Raw genomic sequence first — 19,651 nt, 5'->3', positions numbered from 1 at the left:
GGAGGCATTTGAAAGTGTGGCCTCAGGTAGTAACTACACAAGGATGGGTCCCAGTGTGTGCTGTTTGCTTGAGTTCAACTCTTTTACTTTCCTAGCTGCATTTTAGGATTGTCCAGCTATATCCAATTCTAAACAGTGATGGCCCTTTTCTTTGGTTCATCAGAATCAACGTCTGAATTTAGGCCAAAATGTGTTTCAATCTGTTTCTTGACACACAAAGCAACCATTTGTTCCCAGGTTTCAATAATGTCTTTTTTATTCATTTTTCTTACTCACATCTCTGTTTCAAATGCAGCTCCCATCTGTGAACCATTTGAGGAAAGGACCGTGTCTTTGCATCACTTTGTTCTTGTGTTTGGCAAAGTCCTTAACATATAGCAAAGGTTCCATAAGTGTTTACTCTTTTGCCAAGTTTTTGATCTAGTATGTGCCTTCCTCTGGGTCAGTTTTGTTTGATCACAAATTAACATCTGAAAAGCCCTTTGTTAATATGATATGTTAAAATGATTCTTATATGAAGCCATATAATTTTATGTACCCAACATTACCATAAGACTTGTGACCCAGCCTTGTCTATTCAATAAAAGGTAAGGCCTTATGGGGATTGCCTCCATAACTTTGTAAAAGAAAAAAATGTTTCTATGAAATTGGAGTAGTCTGGTAAAAGTATCATACCCATGCTAGTGTCCTAGGTTTGATTTTATACTGTAGTTACTACATGACATTATTCAGGGAAGCTGAATAAAGGGCACATAGGACTACAATTTTTGCAACTTCCTGCGAGTGTATTTTATCTCATAACAAAAAGTTAAGAAAAAAAGAAATAAGAGAATCAGATGGTTCAACTTTACTGAAATATTTGCTTCTCTTGAAATGTTAATTTGGGCTGAAATCTGACAAATGAGAGGGAGTTACCCTGGAAGTGGGCACCTGGTTCACCATTGTGCTGCAACACCTCTATCAATTCCTGGCACATTGAAAATCCTCAATAAAAATGTTTGTTAAATGAAAAAAAAAAATAGAGATTTGTTGCTCTTTAAAAAAAAAAAAAAAAAGATTTCAGGGAACACCTTCTGCAACAGTCTTCCTTTGTTTCTCTTGGAACCTCTAACTCCAAGGTGAAAGGTCTCTGCCCTTGGATTCTGGAGCAATCAGAATATCAAATAGAAAAGCAGAAATGCTTACAGAGGCAAAGATATATGATGAAATATTTTCACCTGGATTTTTCCAAAAGAGTCTGTTTGAGTCATAGGAAAAGTGACCTTTGAGTTGTAAAGTACACGTTTTCACTTTCTCCACTGGGCAGTTACACTTAAATGTAACCTAATGGTCATCCTTTGGTGTATGGAGAAGCACCTGGGTTCTCCAGTCATGAAAGCCTGGGTGTCTCTTATGGCTTCAGATTTGTTAACATGTATGATTCTGTGGGAAAGTTATTTCTTTTCTTTTAGTCTTTATTTCCTCATTGGCAGTTCAGGGATTTCAACATCTGCCTCTTTGGATGACTTGAGTACTAACTATTATAATAAAGTTTTTAAGATGCTTCTCAATACACAGAATATAAGCCAAAAAACAAACAAAGCATGTGGATTGCCTTCCCTTCATATTTTTCTTGCTCTTCTAGTTTAGCAATTCTCTTGCATAAAATGAAGCTTTATTTTATATTTATTCATTTAACAATTCTCTTAGGTGCCTACTGGACTAGATAGTGGGAGCATGATGATATGACAAGAAGATCTCAGCTTAGGAGACAGGAAATATGTTTAGTAACAGGTATTGGTGCCACAATGAGAGACTTCTTGGGGGAACCCAGAAGACGGCCATCACTTCTGAGAGTAGTTCCAGGGTTAAAAAACCTTCTTGGAGAACTGAGTATCTACTTGTCAGATGGGCAGTAGAGAAAGGGTGTGGTTGTGGAGAGCAGTAGAAAAAAGCCTGGAAGGCCAGACTTGGAAGTGACTCAGGGTTTCAGGTGTTCGGTGTGGCCACCCCAGGAATGAGCCTGGGAGGTCAAGTAGGACCTGAGCCTGAAAGACCTGGTGGACCAGAATAAGTTTATTTTCATTCTTGCAGTGGTTTATTTGAAATAGTGAGAGTGTTGAGATACATTTGTTCCTATTCCTCCTGCTAAGTACAACCAGAGACACTGAACATTATACAGGAGTGGGCAAAAGTAGGTTTACAGTTATTCATATGGAAAAATAAAACAAAATTAATAAATAAGAATACAAGAATGAAGTCTGTGTTTCACTTACTCACAACTGTAGACCTACTTTTGCCCACCTCCGTATATAAAACAAACATAAGACTGAAAAGTGGAGAAAGACAAACCAGCAAAGGACCTTGGAATCCAGAGAAGGACATGGTGGTGAGTTCTCCATTTTTGTTTTTGTTTTGCTTTATTCTTGCCTCATACATCTCAGACTGGGAGTTGTAGACGGCAAGAACCCAGAAATGTCAATGTAACAGACAAAAAGGAGCCCCAACAAACAAACAAAACAGGCCTGTTCTCTCTAGCAAAAAATAAAAACAAAACAAAAAACAGGAAGAGGCAGCCTAGCAAGATAGAATATGTTTAGAAAATAGCTGCTCTACTCTAGCCAAACATCATAGAAAAAAACTGTGGCACCACCCATGCCCATGCACAAAAGGCTGCATGGCAAGCCTCGACTTAAACCTTTGCTAGGCTGTAACAAGGCACCCAACCTCACTGCCTGCCTCCCGCCCCTGTGGCATCAAAGGAGGCTAAGGAGGGGCTGTCTTTCCATCCCCCACCCGACCCCCCATAGGAATGAGCAGCTCTCTCCCTTCCCTCTAGGGGGCTTATGGAGAACCAGGATTTCCACCACTGCACAGGCCACCTCCCCACCCTGTGGTGTCCATGGAGACCATGTGGAGAGCTGTAAGGATACACTCCTACTCCTCCCAGCCATGAAGGTGTCAGTGGAAGCTTGGGGGGAAGGGGGACAGCAAGAAGGACCCCTCCTACCTCAGGTGCCAGTAGAGACCAAGTGGGGATCCTGGACTTCTATCCCCACTTAGTAATGAGTCAATAATGACACCCCACTTCCCTGCTAAAGCAATGTCCAAAAATCAAGAAAACCAAGGTTTAAATTAAGATCCAGAATCTCATAACATAATGCCTCAAATGTCCAATTTTCAGCCAAATATCACTCAATACACCAAGAACTGGGAAGATATCAAATTGAATGGGGAAAAAAGGCAATTAACAGATGCTAGCACCAAGATGATAGAGATGTCAGAATTATCTGACAAAAATTTAAAAACTACCATTGTAAAATGCTTCAAAGAGCAATTACAAACATGCTAGAAACAACTGAAAATCATAGAAAATATTAGCAAATAAACAGAATTTATAAAGATGGATCAAACGCAAATTTTTGAACTAAAAAATACAGTTACTGAAATGAACTCAATGAATGGGCTCACCAGCAGAATGGGCGATAGAGCAATTAAAAATGCCCAATCTGTGCAACAGTGAGGATAACAAACTGGAAAAAAAAATCACAGCGCCTCAGGGATCTGTGGAACTATGACAAAGATTTAATACTGGCATCACCAGAGTGCCATAATAACAGGAAAAAGAGAGTAGATCTGAAAAAGTGTTTAAAGAAATACTGGCTGAAAATGTCCTAGGTTTGTCAAAACCCACAAAGTCATGCATTCAAGAAGATAAGCAAACCCCAAACAGAATCAACCTAAAGAAATCCATGCCAAGACACATTATAACCAGACTTCTGAACACTAAATACAAAGACATTGAATCAATAATAACCTAAAACAGCACCAAGCCCAGTTGGGTTCGCTAGTGAATTCTACCAAACATTTAAGAAAAAAAATTCTATCAACTCTCTACAATCTCTTTCAGAGAATAGAAGCAGAAGGAATTCTTCCTAACTCATCCTATGAGGTTAGTATTACTCTGATACCAAAACTGGACAGAGACATTACCGGAAAAGAAAACTACAGGCCAATTACTCTCATGAAATAAATGCAAAAGCCCTCAGCAAAATATTAGCAAATCAAATCCAACAATGGGATAAAGAATTATACACTGTGTCCAAATGGAAAATTTCCCAAGTATGTAAGGCTGTTTCAACATTTAAAAATCAATGTGATCCATTACATATGATAAAAACAAAAAATAATATATGATCAGATCAATGGATGCAGAAAAAGAATTTGACAAAATCCAACACCCATTCATGATAAAAACTCTCAATACCCCAGTAATAGAAGGGAATACCCTCAATTTGATAGGAATATCTACAAAGAAAGAAACCCTACAGCTAACATCATACTTAATGGTGAGAAGCTCAAAGCTTTTAAGTTTCAGGAACAAAGCAAAAATGTACCCTTTCACCACTCCTTTTTAACATTCTGCAGGATGTCCTAGCTAATTAAATAAGATTTAAAAAGGAAGACAAATTTGGAAAGAAGAAATACACTGCTTTTGTTCACAGATGTTAAGATGGTCTATGTAGAAAATTCTAAAGAAACCACACACACACACACACACACACACACACACACACACACACACACACACCAAACTCCTAGAGCTAATAAGCGATTTTAACAAGGTTGCAGGATACAAGGTTAATATAGCAGAATGAACAAATGAAATTTGAAAACGACAAGTGCTGGAGAGGATGTGGAGAAAAAGGAACACTTGTGCACTGCTGGTGGGAATGCAGACTGTTGCAGCCACTATGGAAGACAGTATGGAGTTTCCTTAAAAAACTGAAAATGGAACTCCCATTTGACCCTGTGATCCCACTTCTAGGAATATATCCCAAGAAACCAGAAACACCAATCAGAAAGGATATATGCACCCCTATGTTCATAGCAGCACAATTCACCATAGCTAAGATCTGGAAACAGCCTAAGTGCCCATCAGTAGATGAATGGATTAGAAAACTGTGGTACATCTACACGATGGGATACTATGCTGCTGTAAAAAGGAAGGAACTCTTATCATTTGCAACGTCATGGATGGAACTGGAGAGCATTATGCTAAGTGAAATAAGCCAGTCAATAAAGGAAAAATGCCACATGATCTCACTCATTCATGGACAATAGAGACCATTATAAACTTTTGAACAATAATAGATACAGAGGCAGAGCTGCCTCAAACAGATTGTCGAGCTGCAGCGGGAAGGCCGGGGAGGGTTGGGGGGCAGGAGGTAGGGGGGTAAGAGATAAAAAAAAAAAGAATAAAAAAAAAACAAAAAAAACAAATGAAATTTGAAATTAAAAATAGTAACATATACATTAGCACTCCGCAAAACGAAATATTTAGATATAAATCTAACAAAATATATACAACGTCTATATGAGGAAAATGATAACATTTTGGTGAATGAAATCAAAGAACTAAATAAATGGAGAGATACTCCATGTTCATGATAGGAAGATTCAATATTGTCAAGATGTCAGCTTTTCCCAGCTTGATCAATAGATTCAATGCAATGCCAATTAAAATCCTGGCAGTAACTACATGGCAGTAACAGGCAGTAAACAAGTTATTCCATGGATGTAGATAACTGATTCTAAAGTTTATGTGGAAAGGCAAAAGAACTAGAATTAGACACAAATACAATCTATTACCATTGGGGAAACTAAATAAAGGACACAGGCACTCTCTCTGTATTAATTACTCTTGCTACTGTTAAGTAAATTATGTGTCTCAAAATAAAATGTTTAATTTTTTTTAAAAGATAGCAAAGAAGGGGGAAAAGAGAATCATAGATCTTACTTGTATTAGTAAGGTTCCCAAACTGATGCACAGATGATTACAAACCCGGGTTTTTTTGCTTCAGTAGATTCCTAACATCATTTCACAACACCCTTTAAAATGGTTGAAGAACTCTTAGGATGCCACAATTTTAGGGCTAAGAAAAAGTGCTATGAGTAATTGAGAACTAACATCAAATGCAAATCTGAAGTTACTGTTCTTTTTTGTTATATTATTTATAGATATTTTAAAATATATTTTTATTGATTTCAGAGAGGAAAGGAGAGGGAGAGAGAGATAGAAACATCAATGATGAGAGACAATCACGCCCCCCACTGAAGATTGAGCCCCCAACCCAGGCATGTGCCCTTGACCGGAATCAAACCTGGGACCCTTCAGTCCACAGGCCAATGCTCTGGCCACTGAGCAAAACCAGCTAGGGCTATTTATAGATATTTGATATGGTGTTAGTAAATACTTAAATTTATAGCAAAGTAAAGTACAATACTTTGAAAAGTTATGATTTTAGAATAGCCTTAAGGTGAAGGGACTAAGAAGCATGAATTGGTAGGTACAAAATAGTCACAGGGACGTAAGTAAAGCATAGGGAATCTACACTAATAAAAGAGAAAAATGGTAATTGGCATACAACGCTACCCTTTTCATTGGCTAATCAGGGCTATATGCAAATTAACTGCCAACTAAGATGGCAGTTAACTGCCAACAAAGATGGCGGTTAATTTGCATATGTAGGCACAATGCAGGGAGGCGAAAGGGAAATCAGGAAGAAGCCCCCTGCCACTGACAGTGATCGGAAACCCAGGGGGGAGCTAAGAGGTGGGGGACAGGGCAAAGGCGGCCCTGGGGCTGCCTTTGCCCTGCCCCCCAGCCATGATCGGAGAATCAGACGCCTTTGCCACCCTGGCCAGTGATAGCAGGAAGTAGGGGTGGAGCCAGCAATGGGAGCTGGGCACAGTCGAAGCTGGCAGTCCCGGGAGGTAGGGGTCCCTTGCCTGGGCCTAAAGCGGAGCCCACGATCGCGGGGCCGCTGCAGCTGCAGGTCCCTGCTGCCCGGGCCAGACGCCTAGGCCAGAGGCGTCAGGCCTGGGCAAGGGGCCGATCCTGCGATTGGAGGGTGATGGGGGTCAACGCCTGAGGGCTCCCAGTATGTGAGAGGGGGCAGGCTGGACTGAGGGACACTCCCCCCCACACACACACACCCAGTGCACGAATTTCGTGCACCGGGCCCCTAGTATTGTCAATAATATTGTAATTACTATGTATGGTGCCAGGTGGGTTACTGGATGTATAGAGGGAACACTATGTAAAGTGTATGATTGTCTCTAACCTCTATGCTGTACACCTGAAACCAACACAAAGTGAAATGGGAAAAAAGAGTGGTTTTTGCCATCAACCAAAGTTAAAAATTTAATAGAACTAACATTCTAATTTGAAAAAAAAAAAGACATTAGAATAACCTTAAAAGTAAGTCAACATAAATGACCTAAAGCATAGTGACCCTAGCTCATACTTATTCATTTAATCTCTGACCTTAGCACCCTGCAGCCCTCCCTGTCCACCCAACAGCTCCCTTAACACTCACAGAACACAAAATTCCATTAGGCAATTTGACCTTTGAACTCTCAGTGTGTCATTACTCTATGCTGGTGGAAATGATATGACATTGATTGATAGCCAACTCTTCCCAACTGGTTCTTTAATTTTGGTCATGGCACTTTTGCCAGTCTACCTGGTTTAAGAATGAGAATATTGGAAAAGAGAGTGCTGAATTAGCACCTCCCTCATATCAATGTTTTATGAATGCCTTCTAAATTCCGGGCTAGATTAGTTACATGAATTTTATAATGAACAAAAGAGGAGGGAGACTACAAGGAAATGATTTTTAGAAGGAAGGAGGTCCAAGGTGGAGAGGGATTTTTGTTTTGTTTTTCAAGCAGTAAGAAGCACTTTTTAAAAATAATTTGTGAGAAAAGTTTAAGAGATAACATGACTTGAAGGAAATAAAGACAGGAGAAATCAAGATTTATACTCTGAGAAGATGGAAGATTTAAGCAAAGGTTGAAAAGTATTGGTAGCAGAAAATTGGAAACGGAATGTAGGTATGGCCATGCACAAATATAACTGTGGAAGATAGCCTCTAACTGCCGATCAGAGATAAAACGTTGGAGAATTGTTAGACAGCCACAAATACAATATAATGACCACAAAGCATATTATCATCAAGCTAAAGGTCAGCTGGAGGGAGAGCTGAGTCCATTAAACTCTCTTCAGAGAAAACTGCTGCAAATTAATTTATATTAAAATATAATTATATCTATTAAATGTGGTATTAACATGATATAAGAACTACAATATAAATAAAATATAATATATTAAATGTAATATTATATTTAAACTAGAGGCCTGATGCACGAAATTCACACAAGGGGCTCGGCCCTCGCAGTCCTGGCTTCATCCAGAAGGTCGTTCAGCTGTCCGGTCTAATTAGCATATTATGCTTTTATTATTATAGTTATACTAGTATACTATATTTTTAAATACTTTGGTAGCTGGAGTTTGTTCTTCCTTTTGGCCCTTCCTTATAGGAAACTTTTTACAATATAAATTTTTTATACTATAGATTACAAATACTGATCTATTCAATATACATTTAATGAGCCTTCTAGTGCTGTGGGGACTAGAAATATAGGTAGGCATGGCCTCTGCCTGGCTGTAGTCTTCCCCAGGGATACTGAAGGAGCAGCCGGGAATCACACAGCCAGGGTGGGAGCCCTGATTCCATTGTATCTCAGGTTTGTGGAAATTCACTGACTCTTCAGGAATCCCAGTTTCCACACCTTTCAACTGAGACTAGCTCCTTGCTTGTTTGCCTTAAATATGCTTTATGAGTCTTGTATCCCACATAGTAGACAATAAATAATAAGCATACTTATTACATTAAGTATATAAGTCAAGGGCCATTAATTTCATGGTGAGACCAGTCAGATGGTTTCGTGTTTTTCTTTAGCCATGTTCTGTAACAAGGTGGACGCTTGCAGTAGTTGGGTAATTTAGATTAGCCAGGGTTGTGGTTTTACCAAGTGAGCCTGATAAAGGGAGAGGGGAAGGGGGCTGCAGATGCTTGCAAGATGGGTGATGAAGGAAGAGAGCACATCAAGAACAGTTAAAAGGTGGTAAGATCAATTGACTGGGGATGAATGTATTTAACCATCTGATACATTTGACCCCTCTTTTCCATCCTTACTTCCTGCCCTATTTAAGGTTGTGGCAAAGAACATTGCTTGCATTAGAATTCCAGTGGTGTCCATTAGAAGATCTCTATTCTGTTCAACTTTAATTTTGTTTATCCCTGTCCAAAACACATTCCCTTAATTACTATAGTTTCATAATAAAATTCTTGATATCCAATAAGGCAAATCCCCAAGTAATTTTTCAAAATTAAGATGAAATAAATTTTCAGGGGGGAAAGGTGAAATGATTCATCACTAACTAAGGGAAACGAAAAAGAGTGGTCCTCCTGTACAGGGAAAATGATCCGAGTTGGTGGCTCTGATATGTAGGAAAACATAAAGGACAAGAAAAGGATAAATATAAAGATAAATCTAAACAAATATCGACTTTATAAAGTAATAATATTATCATGAGGGTCATAAATAGAGAAAATTATAACACTGTGCATGACAACAATAGTATATAAGCCCGGTGGATAAATGAGGTTTGAGGGTTCTAAAATCCTTGCATTGTCCTAGAAGAGGAAAAAGTACCAGTGATTAGTCAAAGATACGTGTCATAATCTCTGGGACAGAGTAATAAAAGAATGTATACTTAGTAAGTTAAGAGGAAGAAACCTAAATATTAAAAATATTCAACTGAGCCAAAAAATGCAGAGTTAAGATTAAAATGGGAAGATAGAAGAAATGGGAGAAATAGAAAAATTGAGCTAACACAATGGTGGAAGGGCATTAACTCTATGTCAGTGAGAACAGAGAAGTATCTTAGGATCCTGCCACGAAGAGAAAGTTAAGATTTCTTACAGCCTGAATGTCATCAAGAAATCCAGTGTGGTTTAAATATAATTCATGAATGAAGGAATAACCGGTCAGATGCACCACATAGAGTTGTTTCATTGTTGTCAGATATAAAATGTCCCCATGATTTGTCTCCCACACGGGGAGACACACAGTCACGTAGGCGTGGGCTCCTCGCTCTCCACGCGCACCTGCTTGTCCCACAATCTTACTTCTGCTCTCAGACGCAGAAAACACGAGCATTTGTCAGAGGGACATCTCTGTGAATTGACTTAGACAGACAGATAGGTAAACATACTCTATTTCTAGGATGCTTTTTGTGCGCTTTTGTTTTTAGTTTAGAACTTGCTACTTTCTCAAGTATCTGTCTTTTTTACTCCCCTAAGTTTTCTTTGATAGAAACTGTAGAGGCTGTCATTTCCTTATAGGCTAATGTCCTCCACTCACCACCACGTCTTCTTTCAAACTAAACAATTCCAGTTGCTTTAGTCCCCAGAGTCTCTTTAGTCACTCGTGACCTGACCACCTGTTAAGACTCATGAAGAGGAGGAATTCTGGTTGATCAAAGGAGAGAATCCTCATGGTTATGGAAGAAAGGATGAGGAGAAAAACATTTTGAGTAAAAATACTTAAAAGTAAATTTATTTTTATCACGTAATTCCAGATTGTACCATAATTTCAATCAACTCCCAGCATATTCTTCAAGTCATGTTCTAGCTCAAGGTAAGGGGCAGGTGGAGATAAGTGGCACATTTAAGAGTGGGTGGCAGAGTTGCTGGCTCCTATTCCAGTCTTTCCTCATCAGCCTCTTCTGATCTTTTAACTATAATTCTAGGTATCATTTATGAGGTGCCTCCTATGCCAGGCACTTTACATACGTTATATCTAATCCTAATATTCCTGTTTTCAGGAGACTCAGCCAAGAATTAAATAAACTGCCCAAATGGCAGAGGTGAGAGTCATACCTGGGTCTGCCCAACAACACCTGCTCTTGTACCATGCTCCACCTAAGGTTCTCTGGAAACCCAAGAAAACCGTGGGATGATGTTTGCGTTAGTAAGACATAGCAGGAGCAAGGACCAGCCAGCAGTCCTGCTGCCTGATGATGAAGGAAAGCCATATTTATTGAGCACCTACTATGTTTTAGGCATGATACTAGGTCCTTTTACTTTCTTAATTCATTTATTCCTCACAGTAACCTAATAAGGGAGATGTTTCTATCCTCTGTTTACATAGGAGGAAACTGAGGCTTTCAGAGGTCAGCTAAGTGTCCAAGGTCACATAGCTAATAAGATATGAAAGTCTGGCCCTAACTGGTTTTGCTCAGTGGATAGAGCGTCTGCCTGCGGACTGAAGGGTCCCAGGTTCGATTCCGGTCAAGGGCATGTACCTTGGCAGCTGATTGATGTTTCTCTCATCGATGTTTCTAACTCTCCATCATCCCTCTACCTTCCTCTCTGTAAAAAATAAATAAAATACATTAAAAAAAAAAAAAGATGTGAAAGTCTGCCCTAGACAGTTTGGCTCAGTGGATAAAGCCTCCGCCTGAGGACTGAAGGGTCCCAGGTTCGATCCTGGTCAAGGGCACATGCCCGGGTTGTGGGCTCGATCCCCAGTGAAGGGCTTGCAGGAGGCACCTGATCAATGATCCTCTCTCATCATTGATGTTTCTATGTCTCTCTCCCTCTTCCTTCCTCTCTGAAATCAATAAAAACATATATTTTTTAAAAATGTGAAGGTCTGAGTTTGAATCCCACTGGCTTCAGAACTTCCATAACTTTATCACTTGATGTTTTAGTAGACCCTTCCTTTTTGGATGAGTACAGAGAAATTAATCAGAAGGAATAAGAAAACCATACAGGGGACTCTGGTGGATGCTAGGTAAGACAGTTTAGTATAGGAAGTCCAAGATCAGAGAGCAGGGAGCCGGGGCAGGCACTGGAGACTGGACCCTGGTCCCGCTGGTGCAGCCTCAGGCAGGAGTAACCTCTCTGGGCATCAGTTTCTTCTTGCAAAGAATGCGGGTTTTGAATCACGTGATCGCTAAAGTCCTTCCAACCCTAAAGTTCTGTCTCGAAGTATCAAGAGGGCGCCGACAACGCGCCTCTTCTCCAAGGAGCATAACGTGGTGCTTGGGGGCCCTGGAGGCGGTTGGGTTCGGTGCCATCAGGACCAGACCTAGGGATGCAGAAATGGAAGCGAGTCTATGCTCTCTCTCGGTCCTCGTTCTCCCCACCCCACCCCCCACCCCACCCTCCACCCCCCATGATTGTTGAGCCTCCTGGACGTGTCCCCGCAAGGGTTTAACGAGAAAACTGAGCGCCTGGAGAGGTGACCCCGGGGGCTCCGGTGGTCCGCAGGCGCGGCTCTGGGCACCCGGCGGCACCAGGCTGAGCGCGGGCTTATCGCCCACAGCTGCGCGGCCGGGCCGGGCTGGCGGCTCGCCCGGGTGGGCGGCGGCCGCGCCGGGCGCCCCCGGCGGCGAGGGCGGCGCGCAGGGCCCCTCACCCGCGCCTGGCCGGCGGGGCGAGCGCGGCGGGCGGCGGGGGCTGCTCCGCGGGCCGGGGCCAGAGCCCCGGCGGCAGCGGGAGGCGTCGCTGGGCCCCGACGCGCGGGGGGCGGGGGCGAAGTCGCGCGAGCAAAGTCCAGGCCCCTGGTCGCAGCGCCCGGCGCCCGGCGGCTCGGCCAGAGGCGCGGGAGGTCCGAGGTGAGGGAGTCCGTGCGCTCGGGGGAACCCGGGGCGGCGGGCGGGGGGCGAGGACGGCGGGACACCCCCGCTCCCCGGCGCCCCGGCCCCGCACCCCGGCGCCCGGCGGGACCCCTCCGGCGGGGGCCGCGGGGAGGCCGGCTGCCGGGGCGGGGGCCCTGGGACTGCAGCTGTGCTCTCTCCCCAGGCAGCGATGGATCTGGAGGCGGGAAGGAACGGCACGGCCCGGCGCCCCAGGAGAGCAGGAGGCGACTTGGAGCTGAGCAGCAGCAGGTACAGCCCCGCGGGCACCCGGTCCCGTTACGCGCCAGTCGGCCGCGCCGAATCCGGCCGCGGACGGGAGTCCACAAAACCTGCTGGATGCCTGGGCCTGGGTCTCGGGGCCACTGTGGGGGGGTCTCGCCTGCGATCCGGACCTTTCCCGAGGAATGTCCCTGCGGCTCCTGGCGCCGCGGCCAGGCTCGGGAAGAGGCTGTCTTTCCAGGCGCCCGCTTCCCTTTGTCAGGGTGATTCGGGGAATATCTCTTGTATAACAATCCTGGTGTTATATAACTCAAAACTTTTACAAACAACTTTCGTAAACATCATCTGCTTTTTCATGCTTATAGAGCATCGAACATTCGCGGCGGATGGGTGCGCTTTTAGATCCAGGGCCGGGAAGCCGGTCTCCCTCCTCCCCCTCCTTAGTCCTCTTCCTCCTCGTCTTACCCCTTCCCCCTCCTCCCAGAGCCGGGCGGGTTCCGTGTTTCTCAGCCCCGGGCCTTGAGGTGGGGAGGGGGGCCTTGGGCAGCCTCATTCTTCCGTACCCCGCGCTTCCAAATCAGTTTTTGTTCCAATACAAGGGGGGCGGGGGAAGGGGGGAGCTCAGGGCTTCCTTTGCTTGCGCGTCTTTCTCCCCGTGCTGGCTCTTTGGTTCCCGGGGGCCCCTGTTAAGTGCACTTCACAGGCCTTCGTAGGAGCAGAAGCGACCGTTCAGTGGAGTGCTGTCTTTGTTTCCTCTTTCACTGTGGGAATAGTGAATCATTTTCGCCTTCAGCCTCGAATAGTTTATGAGGCAGTTATGTATGGCCTCGGAGTTCACACCAGGCCATCCAGAACTAAATGACCCGTGTCTCGGAGTCATCACCCAGGGAGACACATTTATCAAGTTCCCTAGTGTGTCCTCAAGCTGCAAGGGGCCTGATTAGCCAACTGAAATATGCCTATCTGATGTTGGAACCGAAGCATGGTTTTAGTCTGTTGGCTTCTTGTTCCAGTGATACTGCTCTGTTCCTTCTGAGTACCGTGACACTCATTCATGGAAAGTTTAGTTTGCCCCGTAGAACTGGAAAACGGATCTATGGTGGAATTTCTACCGGAAAGATCCGGTATTCATCAGTTGGCACTTTAGTCTGGGATTGACTGTGACTCTATAAATAGGTGGCATTTTCACCAGGAAGGCTATTTATGTATTGCCTTGGCTGAACATTTGATAAGTGTACAAAGGAGCTACCCCTGAAGGAAAAAAAAAAAATGCAGTAACATCCAGAACCTAAGGAAGTTCTCAGAAATGGAGCTCACAGCCTTGTGCTGGAGAGAAGAAAACAGTTCAAAAGGGAATGCAGGAAGTTAAGAAGACAATAAGCCTGTAAAGTTACGAAATTAAATGGAATGAGGCTAATTTTTCTAAAAAGCTTCTGCATTCAAAGGAAGTTAAGCTCACCTCAGTCATCTAGGGAAAATGGAAACTTCGTTATATGCTTATTCTAGCCATGCGGCTATTGCCTGTGGCACGTTCTTATAAACATGGTTTGTGGCAGATGTCTGCCCTTTGATTTTAGCAAATGTTCTAAATAATTTGGGATCAAGTTTTATGAGTTAACTTTATCACCTACCAGGAAATTTAAGCCAAGTAAATGAATTTTATAAACACACACACACACACACACACACACACACACAATTCTGCCCTCATGGAATGAACTGACATTATTGTGTGGCGGGCAGACATAAATAATACACAGGCTACATAAGTGAACTACAGTAAATGTTAGAAGATAATGAATGCTATGGAAAAACATTAGTCAAGAGCAAGGACATCAAAAGGGTGACAAGGAAGTGGTGTGTAGTTTTAAATAGGGCGGGTAAGGTAGGTCTCATTGAGGAGGCAGTGTTTGAGCACAGATTTGAAAGAAATGAGAGGAGAGCGAGTGTGGGTGTCTGAAGAGAGCTTTCCTGGCAGAGGCATCTGAGAGTGTGAAGACCCTGTGAGGGGAGGATGCTGGCTGTGTTCAGCAGAGAAGCCAGGAAGCACAGGTGGCGGTGGGAAGTGTGGTCGGAGAGGTAACAAGGAAACAGATTGTGTGGGGCCCTAGCTGCCAATGGAGGGGTTTTGGATTTTATACTTGAGAAAAATGGGAGCCATCGTAGGCTTTAGAGCAGAGGCTCAGCATAGACGGACTTGAGTTTTTACATCAGATGAATTGGGCTGGCTGCTGTGTTGAGGTACATCAAAGTGGGAATACTAGTAAGTGGAAGCAGAGAGGCTAGGCAGGCATTCTCCTGGGCTAATGGAATAGCAATGAAAGTGGTGAGCAGTGGTTGAATTCTGGATGTGTTTTGAATGTAGAGTAAACAAGATATCCTGACACCACTCCCCACACCCTTTAGAAGAGTGGCCTTCACTATTTTTAGAACAATATGTTTCTTTAGCCAAAGAAGAATTTACAGTAGTCCCCCTTATCCATGTGGAATATCTTCCAAGACCCTCCAGTCAGTGCTTGAAACTTCAGATAGTACTAAACCCTATATTAGTATATTATGTTTTTTCTATACATACCTATGATAAAGTTTAATTTATAAATTAAGCACAGTAAGAGATGAACAATAATAACTAAATGAAATAGAGCAATTATAACAATATACTGTAATAAAAGTTATACAGGGTGGGGCAAAAGTAGGTTTACAGTTATTCATATGGAAAATAACACAATAATTAATAAATAATAAATAAGAATAAACTCTGAGTTTCGAGTACTCACAACAGTAAACCTACTTTTGCCCCCACAGTATGAATGATCTCTCTCTCTCTCTCTCCTCTCTCTCTGTCAAAATATCTTATCATACTGTACTCACCCTTCCTCTTCTTGTGATGATGTGATATGATAAAATGCCTAATTAAGTCAAGAACTTTCACCTTTTCACTTAAAGAAAGCACTTTATGGCTTCTCTTTGGCACATCCAAATTGCCATCATCACTACTCTTGCACTTGGGCCATTATTAAGTAAAATAAGCTGACTTGAACACAACACTGTGATAGCACGACAGTCAATCTGATAACTGACAAATTGACTACTAAGTGGCCGACAGGCGGGTAGCATCTACAGCATAGATACACTGGACATGGTGATTCACCTCCTGGGCAGGATGCAGCAGAACAGCGTGAGATTTCATCACGCTACTCAGAACGGCATACAATTTAAAACTTATGAATTGTTTATTTCTGGAATTTCCCATTTAATATTCTCAGTCCACAGTTGGCTGTAACTGAAACTGCAGAAGGCAAAATCGTGGATAGGGAAAGGTGACTGCTGTAATCCATTTGGCAGGCACTGTTAACATGCTCATCTTCCCTCTGTGTTTGAGCTCTGTAAGGCAGGTGACCATTTCTGTTTACCCAGACAGCCCTGTAGTACCTTGGACAGTTACCTTAGTTAAAAGGGAATTGCCTTTAAAGTATTTGTTAAACTGGATAATTTTTATAATTTGCGGCCATCACTGTTTTATATTAGAAATATTATAAAAGTTGAATATGATAACTACTGAAATTTATATTCAGTTGACTGTGAAATATTTGTAACAGTTTTAAATTAAAGCAATTATATATTTTTTTTTCAGCAACCAAGACAGGAAGGAAACGAAGAAAGTGAATTTAATTGGACCATTAACATTGGTAAGCTATGGAATAGTAAATGTGATCATTCTTTCCTTCGTTCAGATTTGGTGTCTTGAATCGATCGTTACTGAGCCAGGACTTTAAGACTGTCTGCAGGCAGCCATAGAGTTTCCCTGCTGCACCCGCGCTTGTCTTAGGTCGGCTCATTGCAGTCACAGCTCATATTCTCAAGGTGGATGATAAAAGAGGCAGTGAAACAGAGCAGAGGTGACTGGTTCACAGGGAAATTGAAAATAGGACTTGTGTTTGTAGCACCAAAGAAACTAACCCATTTCAGAAAAAAATATATCTCTGCATTTGTTTCACAAAACCCCACAAATTCAGCTTAAAATAAGATTGCATATAGCATGATCATTAATCATAGAAAATTTAAAATAAGAAATCTGTGTTCACATTTGGCATCCAAGAAAACATTAAATATAGAGTAGCTACTAGGGATTTAGATTGTGTGCAACACAATTCTCAGAGGTTTCTGCCAGTACAAGGCAAGCCAACATGTTTTTGGAAGAAGTCTGATCTGTTTTTCATTTGTAATATGTCTCAGAGAGGCAGCCCAAGAAAATGTTTGCTCACTTTTGATGAATATGTGTTTCAAATGATGACAGCCATTACTCGAAAGAAGTTGGTATTAAGTGGCATCAGTTGAATTCCCCACCATAATAAGTAAATGGGTGAAAAGACAGCAAAAGATCCTAGGTTTCGAGCCTCATTGAAGATTTCCCATGTCACAAAGCCCCTATTCATTCTCTTTCCCTTATTCTCATTATGTTTTTGTCTCGATAAGAGGTGTTGTTGTTTTTTAATTGAAAGCTTTAGAGAATAAATAGTAAAACTAGTTCTGGTTTTAATGCACTGCTTTTAAATCTGCCTCTTACATAAAATAAAATACCCCAAACCTTAAAGTAGAAACATGGAAAATTTTATCTGAATTTAAAAGTTAAAATTTAAATTAAGTTTAAATGTAATCTTTTTCAAACTCTGAATAGATATTTTTTTGTGTCCTGAAAGAGGTTCAGGACAGAATGCTACTCTTTTTCTCCCCTATTTTTTCTCTCTTTTTTATTTTTCAATGACAGTTGACATACAATATTATATCAGTTCCAGGTATACAACATAGTGATTAGACATTTACAAAACTGTACTGTAAATGAGTTTGCAATGCATTGTTTTGTTGAAAATCACTGACAAATATCTAGGTTTACTAAGATATTGCTATGAAATTTGTGTCATTTTAAACTTAAATACAAAAATTTTTATTTAGCAATTTGGGAAGCACTTAAAACATTCTTCAATGTCATGTAAATGTTCAGTAAAGGGAACAGTACACCACTACCGATCCTGTGTTTGTCACTGTAGCCCACAGACCCAAGTGCTCTGTCTCCCTCCCCAGGAGCCACTAAATTGAACCTCGGGGACACAGTTCCCTTTTGTAGCAATTACAGGGACCCTTCTCCATTTGCTCTTGACTTTACCTCCTCCCCTTGTTTCGCCCCAAGCTCCACCTGGCTCTGACCCTTTGCCTCTGTTGGCACTCTGGGCATGTCCTGTGTGTTTGATGATGGAATTTGGCCTTCCCATACGGAACTTTGGGAACTCTCTGAGAACAGTTTGCACACGTTCCCCCTCCCCACCATGTGTGTCTGACCTCAGCCTGCCCATCATATTGGCCCTGTCTGACCCAAATTTCGCTCTCAAGGACCCCATGCTGCCAAGTCTGACTCATCACCCATTCTCCCAATGACCGTTCCTTGTCCCCAGAAGGGGGATAGGTGGGGTGAGGAAAATGGGTAGAAGGAAAATATTAAAAAGGGGGGGAGAGATGCAAGGGACAGAGGGAAGATATAGAAGTGGAAAATTAAGAGAATGAAGATGCAGTCTGAAAGGCAGCAGAGGAAAGAAGAACAAAGAAAGAGCCATAGAACCATTGATCTAAAATGCGGAAAGTGAGAAACTGGAGAGGACTAAAATGACAGTGAGGGAGAAGTCTTCGGAGCATTGTGACACTGATTAGCTGCTTGGTTCTTGGGTGTTGTGCGCTCCACTGTGTCCCCCTCTAAGTGATAGTACTAAGTACATTGTACATGGGTAGTACTAAGACCAAGGTCCTTGGTGTGTGGCCCACGGCCTTTCTCCCTCTCTCTAATGTCATCTCCCACACTTTGCACTGAGCACTTCATGCAGTTTCTAGTCACCTCGGTGTTCTAAGTCTCTTGCATCGCTACTCTTGCACTTGGGGCCATTATTAAGTAAAACAAGCTGACTTGAACACAACACTGAGAATTTTACACAACTATTGCAAATGTGCCGACCTTAAATAAAAATCCAAAGAACATGGAATTGTGGAAAAGGGAGATTCTATCCCACAAGGTAAAATAAGTATTATTTTATTTCCTTTTTTTAGTTTCGATACTCCGATTGGCAGGATAAATTATTCATGTCCCTGGGCACAATCATGGCCGTAGCTCACGGATCAGGTCTCCCCCTCATGATGATAGTATTTGGAGAAATGACCGACAGATTTGTTATTACTGCAGGAAACTTCTCCTTTCCAGGTAAGCATTTCTCAACTTTTTTTTTTTAATGCACAGTACTCTTTTAAGTACATGAAGGATTAGAAACAGATTTTGTTCTTCACTGTGTACTTGTGTAATGCTTTAGCCATCTGGGTGACTTTAGATATTATGGAAGTTGTAAAATTCTCAGAAAATTCCTCAAATAGTCATTTAAATTTTAAGAAATAGGTGTTTGCTGTTTGAAAGGATGAGGAAATATACAGAATGTTTTGCCTCTAAATAAAGTCGGGCAGTCGCTCTATTTTAGGACAGGGGAACTGTAACAGTATCCATCCCATTAGTGATCCCTGGTGAATTTCAGAATACACCAGTTAGCCGGCAGTGCTTCCTAGCTGTGCTCAGCTTGTAGATATGTTTCTGCTTTTCTTTTTTCTCTTCCCCACCCTTTTTGTTAAAATTATAGCCATTTTTTTGTGATTAAATTTAGATCAGCCAGGTTGGTTAGAACTTGATGTAGCACTTCACTAAAGGGTGAATGGATTCAATAGGAGAATGATGCAGACACGCCAAAAGGACTATCATTACTGAAGGGCCGGAGGAGTCCCATAAGTTAATGTCATCTAAAGAGGGGCTGTGGCAACAGCATGGGTGTGAGGTTCCAACGGACATAGCTATTTTTCATATTAGTC

The 19,651-nt window shown here is 42.1% G+C and overlaps 1 protein-coding gene across 5 annotated transcripts in view; it reads left to right on the top strand.

Moving 5' to 3' along the window:
* The first annotated feature begins 12,293 nt into the window (after nt 1-12,293).
* Nucleotides 12,294-19,651, top strand: part of ABCB4 (ATP binding cassette subfamily B member 4) — a 67,313-nt gene continuing 59,955 nt past the window's right edge. The window contains exons 1-4 of one of the 5 annotated variants that reach the window (XM_059712196.1): nt 12,294-12,514; nt 12,702-12,787; nt 16,392-16,446; nt 18,851-19,001. In XM_059712196.1, the coding sequence (XP_059568179.1) occupies nt 12,708-12,787; nt 16,392-16,446; nt 18,851-19,001 (286 nt within the window). In that variant the 5' untranslated portion in view covers nt 12,294-12,514; nt 12,702-12,707. Of the gene's footprint in view, nt 12,515-12,701; nt 12,788-16,391; nt 16,447-18,850; nt 19,002-19,651 lie in introns of those variants that run through there. The other 4 variants (XM_059712193.1, XM_059712192.1, XM_059712190.1 and 1 more) reach the window with 4 other exon arrangements.

Source organism: Myotis daubentonii, chromosome 10, assembly GCF_963259705.1.
Source record: "Myotis daubentonii chromosome 10, mMyoDau2.1, whole genome shotgun sequence".
Classification (NCBI taxonomy): Eukaryota; Metazoa; Chordata; class Mammalia; order Chiroptera; family Vespertilionidae; genus Myotis; species Myotis daubentonii.
The sequence above is the reverse complement of the archived record's forward strand: the minus strand, read 5'-3'. Positions and strand labels throughout refer to the sequence as shown.